The following is a 7,910-nucleotide window of genomic DNA, read 5'->3' as shown; positions in this document are numbered from 1 at the left end:
TCTTCCGTAGAGCACATTTCTGTCTCTCTGTCACTGCAGAGCGTACGCCGAGGTCCAATAAGCCCCCTTTTCCGTCGAAGGGCTGCTGTTGTCTTTAGGAGGAGTCTCGGGTTCCGTGGCGTAAATGGCAGTATTGAACGAGGCGCGTCCCTTTTGCGAAAGTCGCGTGAGACCCTCCCTTGCCGTCCGCAGACAGCGTGCCCGAGGAGCTCCGGGAGCCTTTCTACACGGACCAGTATGAGCAGGAGCATCTCAAGCCGCCGGTCGTGCGCCTGCTGCTGTCGGCCGAGCTGTACTGCCGCGCGGGGAGCCTCATCCTCAAGAGCGACGCCGCCAAGCCCCTGCTGGGCCACGACGCCGTCATCCAGGCCCTGGCGCAGAAGGGCCTCTACGTCACCGACCAGGAGAGGCTGGTGACCGAGCGCGACCTGCACAAGAAGCCCATCCAGATGGTGAGTCCGCGCGGCCGGGGCCGGTGGCAGGCGGAGCGGGAAGCGTGGCCTCGTGGGGCAGGGGCATCTCTGCCTGCGGCTCAGAACCCCTCTTCTTCTTAGACACCCCGTTTCCAATTTAGGGAAGAGTCGAGTAAACTATTTTGGAATGTTTGGTGCCACTGTGATGCCCGGGAGAAAGTTACGTAACTTCCAGCTCCGTTAAGTGATTCTTCTTCAATTTAAAGCCTTACTGTTTTGTTTTGTCCTCCAGAAGGCTATTCCTGTGCGTTGTGTTATTTCGTCTCGTATGTCGTGCATTCGGCTCAGCGCTGACACCTCTACGCGAACGGTGTTGAGCTTAGAACCTGGTGAAGGAGGCGGTGGGAGAAACGAGGAGACAGCGTGACATGAGCGCTCTACGTCCACGTGGGCGCTGGGGATGCGGGTGGACGCGGCGCTGTCTGCCGGAGGGTCGCGGAAGGCGACACGGGACAGATCAGTGGGTGCCAAAGGGCGGGGTGCGGAAGGCAGCGGGGCGAAGGAGCGCGTGGCCAGGCGCGAAGCGTGGCATGTGCTGCGGGTTGTGAGTTCCGTGCGCACCGTGTGGAGCGCGGGTGTGAGAAGAGCCTGGAAAACAGTTCGGCCTAGACGGTGCGGAGGCCGCGAGCCGACGTGCAGCCTTTCAGACGTTCTGGGGTTTCGCGATTGTGAACAGTTTTCACCGTTTCCTCTGGTTTTGTCGCCGTCGTCGGTAGTGGTGGTGGTTTGATGACTCGGTCCTCCCTGCCTACATTAAGTAAATAAAACAGTAGGGAGCACGTGAAACGCCGTGTGAGCTGCCGCACCGGGGGCTGGGTGCGGATGGCTGCCGCGTGCCAGCCCCCGGCCCCTTCTGACCGGCCACGTCCCCGTCAGGCCGCCCGGGCCCTTATTTGGCTCGCCATGCGCCAGGCACTGCGCCCACCCCTCGCATACTCCGCCTCACAATTAATTCTTGCAACAGCCCCAACGGGCAAGCGTCCCCCCCTGTTCCACCGCTGTGGAAACGGAGGCTTCGAGAATGTGATGAAGGTCGTAGAGCCGGCCCAGTGGCGGTGACGGCAGGATTCAGGCTTTAACTATAAATCCCGCATCTTAACCATGACCTGCAGTTTTGATTTCCGCCTGGGCCGCAGGAGGGCGGCAGGGAGGAGGTGGCAGGGGAGTGGGCAGGGAGGAGGGGGAGGGAGGTGCAACGCCGCCCGGCGGGTTGGAGTCTCGGTGATTCGCCCGAGCCCCCTTCCCCTCACCCGCTCCGTTCCCGTGTGGAAGGGCCTGCCGCTCCGGCGTCCTGGGAGCAGCCGAGCCTTTGGGCTCGTGACTTGATGGAGGGCGAAGCGGAGCGGTGGCAGGTGTTCCGGGTGGATGCGAGCGGCCTGATGTTTAAGGAACGGGGAGGTGATGCCCCGGTCACTGTCCTGCCGGAAGCGTGGAGCCAGCCTCGGGAGCCGCGCTGGTCCTTCGGCCGCCACCTCCCCGCCTCCCTCCTTGCCAGCGTGTCTGCCCCGTTGGCAGCTCTTCCGTGGATGCCCATGGCACCACCATCTGTTGGAACGCGTGTAATTTTGTCATGTAGAAGCTTAAACAAATCTTTTACTTGTTCAAGAAGATTAAAAATTGCACTTTGGAGCAGAAGGATTCTATGAACGTAACGTTACATTAGCAGTCGAGTAGTTTCTAGTCCCCCTTGTGTAATGATGCCTTGCGAATTTATGAGCAGAACTGTCTGTGAAAAATTATTTTAAAATTCCACGGCTGTTGTTAACAGGGTTTTTTCCTTCGCGTGTGATACTGGATCTCAGTTTTTCATTTCCCATCAATCACGTCCCTAATTTGGATCTCGTTAGTTCCAGGTAACATATCACACACACATCAGAGTATCTTGATATCTTACAACCGCGTTTATCATGTTGGAGTCAGTGTTTACTTGTAATAATTTATTCAGAGCTCCAAGTTTACTTTTTTATAGAAATAACTTGATGAACAGTGCTTATTTTACCAGATGATCTCAAAAACCTTTTTATGTTTGTAATAATACTGAAGTCAGTCAGGCCATTTATTAACTTATTCAGTTAATTTACGGAGCTCTTGCTGTGTGCTGCGTAGTATCTGCTGTGATCACAAGGAGCTTCTGTCCTGCCGGGGACGCAGCGAGGAGCAGGCCGAGCCCTTCCTTCCACCGGGCTCGTATTTCGGTAGCAAAGACAAGTAGTAAAGAGCTCAACAAATTGTAATAATTTCCGACGGTAGCAGATGCACTGAAGAAACTAAATCAAGAAGGAGGAGCCAGAGGGAGTGGTCACAGGACGTGGTCAGGGAAGGCCTGTCTGGTTTTTTTGTCTATGTGATAAAACTTCTTCAGAAAAACCCGCGGCTTCCTGGGAGAGACGAGGCGGGGCATCTCGTGGGACCGTCTGAAAGGAAGCAGAGTATCGCTTCTTTCAGTGCTGTATTTCTGTTTCATTTTGAGATATAATCGACATATAACACTGTATTAGTTTCAGGCGGACAACATGATGACTCGATAAATGTGTTTAGTGACAAAGATCAGCACAGTAAGTTCTGTCTTGTCTCCGTTATTAAGCCTTTGGTGTCTCTCTGATAAATGAGGCTAGAAAGGTACACTGTACCGAACAGCTTTATCTGTTAAAGTTTTTTTTGTCTTCTAGACGTCGTTTTTCAGTAAAGGTGAATTCTAGATCTCAGCGGATGTTTGTATTCTGGAGCCGGGGTGAAACTCCTCACACGGCTCGTGGCTCGTAGGAGGGAGCTGGCCCGCCCAGGCAGGGCTCAGAGAAAGTGCGCTTCTCAGCAGAAGCAGCTCCACAAAGACACGGCCTCTCCTCCTGTTTGCACGGCCCAGGGCCTGGCCCAGAGGACAGGCTGGCGGGGTAAGAGACCGCAGTGAACGTCCCGTTAGATTGAAATGTAGTTTGAAAGAAGCCATTCAGAAACACTGCCAAGGAATAATTAATTCCCCGTACAGATGTGTGTAAAGTGAGCTGTAATTATTCATGAAATACCTGTTTATTGAGCTTCCAGTATTTGGTGTTTGCGGGAGGCTCCTGAACTCATGGCGTTTACCAAGAGAATCTGAGCGATTAGATTGTCAGTGTCCTGCTTTATCATGTTAACTAAGTGTCCAGGCAGGTGTGGGCTTTGGCTTCAGTAAGCACGTGCGGTTTCCAGCCTCCCTCTCTGCCTCTGCTTTCTGTGTCCAGCGGTGTCGTCTAAAATTTAACAATTAATAGACGCATAGCAAAGCACTACGTTATATATTTTAAATGTCTTCTCATTGTATATGGCTTTCAATAAAGCTGAAATTCAAAAAATAAATAAAATTTCGCGATTAATGCTGCATTTCTGTCAGTTTGTTTTAATGAAGCGAAGCATGCTTGAGATGTAAATCTGTTAATACCAAGGATATAGTTTAGAAACTAGGTCCAGTTACAATAGATTTTAAGTGGTTGTTCAAATTTGTTCATTACGCAGAAGTATTGTAGCGACCCAGACACATTTTGATTATAAACGTGAGTTCAGAGTGTCACCGCACTTGGCCAGAGCCATTGCTTGGAGCAGCAGATAAAATGTGTAGAGGGGCTGGTGGCCCGCGGGGCCAGCCAGGGCCGCGGCTTCTGGAATCCGACGGACCGTGGCCGGAGCTGGCTTGTCAGCCGGTCGCGAGGTTCAGTGGGGTTCCAGGTGGAGTTAGGGAGCAGGACCCCGCTCCGGTGGCGGGAAGGCCGCACTGTGCCTGCCGGGCCCTCGTCGCTGGGTCGCTGGCCGTGTGGGACCGGAGGGTTTTGAGCACAGCGGTGTGGTGACCGGGGTTCCGTTGGTGGAGATGGAGGTAGTGACACGTGTGACCTGGACTGGGGGGCCGAGGGCCATCGCCGTAGGGGTGCCGCGGGAGGGGGTACAGGACAGACTCGGTCTGGGCCGGGTGTGGCCGGAGGTGGCTCAGGACACCGGGCAGAGCCCGGCGAGGGGAGTCTGGGAGGCGGGCGGAGGCTGTGGCGCTGAGGGCCAGGACGGGCATGGCGCGGGGCAAAGTCAGCCACCGAGCGAAGGCCTGACGGTGTAGTGTAGGGAGGAACATTTTTGAGAAGTGTGTCAGCGGGCCGGTGTTGGGGCAAGGACAGTCATGCCCCTCGGCCGCCCGGCCCCGTTCTGAGCCCGCTGCCCAGGCTCCTCTGGAGGAGGCGTCTCGTGACCCGCCTCCCAGCTCCACAGCCCCTGGCTCTTCCCACAGCTGTCACTCGCTGGGCTCCGGCCAGTGTCCGCGTGCGAGGCCGTGAGGCCGGCTCCGGTCCCGTTTGGGGTCCCGGACCCCCGTGAGCCTGCCAGTCTGGCCCTGCTCAGCAGCAGGCGTCCGTCCAGGAGGTCGTGAGTCACCTCTCACTGTGCTGTGCGCTCCCTGTGGAGCTCCCGTTGGTCGTGGTTTCTACACACCTGGGCGCAGCCTCCCAAGTTCCCAGGGGCATGGCAGGACCCCCTCTCTCTCTCTCTCTCGTGGACGGGGCTTGGGAGACGGCCCGGGGGGTGCTGGAGGCAGCTCGGGGGACAGCGCGCTGTGGCGTGACCCCGTGTGCTTCAGCCCCCTCCTTCTGGAGGAGCTGGTACTTGTCATACACACCCAGCCGGGAGAAAGGCGCACACACCTCCTTTCAGGCGATGTCGTGAGTGTTAAGTGGAGCTTTTACGGATGGTCGTTTTTACGTGATGCAGCATAGTTCAGTGTACTTGATGGAACCTGTAGATGTTGAGATTAAGCACAGTTTTTGGCTCAGCCTCACATGCGCCCGGAAAGCCATGAAACGCAGGCATGCTTGAGACGCACCACATGTGACTGGGGAGACGAGGTAGCAACGCCGTAGGGGTCAGCAAGGGACGGAACGTGGCTGGCGTAAAGGAGCAGCAGTTATGTTGAGTGGTGGGCACAAGCCTGCGCGGCCGTACAGAAGTAGCCCAGAAAGAGATGGGGCCCAGGGCAGGGCGGGTCGGACGTCCGGGGGCGCTTGCGTGCTCTGGCCTTAAGTGCTGCTTGCCGCATGTGACCCCCGTGTGGGTGGGGTCACACCAGCTCCGCGAAGCCGCGTGTTTCATCATCTGTGAGTGGTGGCAGCTCTGTCATCGGTGGGCCTGGCGCATGGCACTGAACTCTCCTCATTTAATCCTTGAAGGAGTCACTGATAAAACGTTTGGGAAAACGTGACAACGAGTGATTGCCTTTGGGTAACAGGCTGACCTCTAGGCCGCACTGACCCCGAGCTTACGCGTCGACTGCGTGGCTCCCGAACCAGTGAACGTGCCGGGCCCGTCACGCCCCTCGGAGCTTTCCCGAGCCCTGCGACCTGCACACCCTCGTGCCTCGCCAGGCGAGGAGTCTCGTCCGCATTTTACGGGGGGGAAGGTGAAGCTTAGTGAAATCTGAGCGACTCCCCGAGGCCACAGCTTTCTTTTTAAAAACCGGCTTCGTTGAGGCGTAACTTGAATATGTCCACGTAAAGTGAAGAGTTTGTGTTTTGACCAACGCACACGTGCGTGTCACTGCTGCTCCGGTTAAGGTATGAAACGCGTCCGTCACCCCGATTTTCCCTGTGCCCCCTGCTCCCCACGCCGCCCAGCCCACTGACCTCCTTCCTGTCGCTGGAGTCCAGACTTCGTGGAGGTGGAAGCGTGTCGCAGGGACCCCTTTGAATTGGATTCTTTCGCTGATGTTTTTGAGCTGCACTGCGTTGCTTTGTGAGGCTTGTTCCTTTTCGTTGCTTAGTTCCGTTCCACTGTGTGGATGCCGCGGTTCGTTCTTGTCCCGTCGGGCACCTTGATGTTTCCAGGGTCTGGCCGGTTGTGATCAAGCATCCGTGAGCATCCATGAGCATTCGTGTACATTTTTGTGGACGCGCATTTTCGTTTCTTTTGGACGCACACGCAGGAGCTGTTGGGCGGGCCGTGCAGGCGTGACTTGCGCATCTGGCAAGCACGTCCCCGAGGGTCGCACTACGATTCTGCCACCAGCAGTGCGTGCGTCACAGTCACTCTGCATCCTCCCAACACACATGGCCTTGTGTCTCCTCATGGGTTTAATTTGCATCCCCTGGTAGCTAACGCAATTTAGTGTTTTCTCATGTGCTCCGTGGTCACTCGCGTGTCCTCTCTTGTGAGGGGTCTGTAGCAGAGGGAGGAGAAGCAGAAGGGACAGTGTGGCAGACAGAAAGCAAGCATGAATTAGACAACATCCGGCAGTGTCGACCACCGTGAAGAAAATAAAACCACCCGATTTGATAAAGAATCATTGGACCGGGGGGCCAGTCTCTAGGGACATCTCCCTGGGGACATGCTGTTTTGACTGAGGCCAGAAGAAATAGAAACGGACAGGCAGAGATGTCAGGGCAGAGCCGTGAGTCACAGGAGCCTCTGTCCTTCCTTCAGCCCTCGCTAGTGGCCAGATGCCGTGTCAGGTGGAGGATAACTAAGATGCTCTCGCCCTCGGGAGCCTAGCGTCTAACTGGCCCCGTGCCCCGTGCCCCGTGCCCTGTGCGGGCGGCCGTGCCACACGGCCTAAGTCGGTGGGTCTCAACCTGGCTGCTCATTCGCATCATCCGGGAGCTTTAAAAAATGCCACCCACGTCCGACTTCAGGCCGTTAAGTCAGAATTCAAGGAAGTACTTAGAAGTCCCGCAGCCAACCATACTACAAGTAACGTCGAAAATCTAAGACGAGCTGGGAAAAACAGTTTGCCACCTGAATGGCATAGAGCTGGTGCAGCTAACATGGAACCAGCTCCTAGAAATCAAGAATCAGGCTGAGCGTCCCAAAGAGAAAAACAGGCAACAGGCACGAGAAGACAGTTTTCCAGGGAAAAAATGCGCATCGTCGCTAACTCTATAAAAAGACAGTCATGCACATCAGTCAGAGAGATGCGAGCTGTGGCCTGGAAACTGACACAGGCAAGCAGAGCGCGTGACGTCTGACGCTGGCAGAAACGCTGTGGGCAGGTGGGCCAGGGATGACACGCGGCGGGAGGGAGGCGAGAGGCGCGTCCGCTTCTCTGGAGAGGGAGCCGACCCTGGTTATCCGTCCCAAGTCCAGCGTGGCTGCCCTGGGGCCCGAGCGTGGAAGACGGTGTCAACGGCTACCTGCCTGGCACGCGTTAAACTTTCTAGAAAGGATCCATCCCGGACTCGTAGGCCTGCGCGGGGAGGAGGGCTGGGAAAGGGTCCGGCCTTCTCGATATACTGTGTGGCGTTGGACATCTGAGGGACCCCATGTGTAACACGTTTGTGTTCAGAAACCTAAAACAACAGCACAGGCAACGGGAAGATGGGAAGATGGGAGCCCTGCGCCGGACGGGCAGGGCGAGGTGGGAGCGGGAGCCGCCAGCGTCAGCGGGGACTGTGGGCCTGTCCAGGCGGCGCCGTGGGGCAGGGGGGGAGG

The 7,910-nt window shown here is 56.4% G+C and overlaps 1 protein-coding gene across 1 annotated transcript in view; it reads left to right on the top strand.

The window, feature by feature from the left end:
- CAMSAP2 (calmodulin regulated spectrin associated protein family member 2) overlaps window positions 1-7,910 on the top strand; it is a gene marked incomplete at its 5' end in the record, with an annotated part of 45,493 nt that overhangs the window by 9,276 nt on the left and 28,307 nt on the right. Inside the window, 1 exon segment of the mRNA XM_015587352.2 lies at window positions 193-452. Coding sequence (XP_015442838.1) covers window positions 193-452 — 260 coding nt within the window.

Source organism: Pteropus alecto, unplaced genomic scaffold (genome assembly GCF_000325575.1).
Source record: "Pteropus alecto unplaced genomic scaffold, ASM32557v1 scaffold90, whole genome shotgun sequence".
Classification (NCBI taxonomy): domain Eukaryota; kingdom Metazoa; phylum Chordata; class Mammalia; order Chiroptera; family Pteropodidae; genus Pteropus; species Pteropus alecto.
This window is presented reverse-complemented; position numbering and strand designations above follow the sequence as displayed.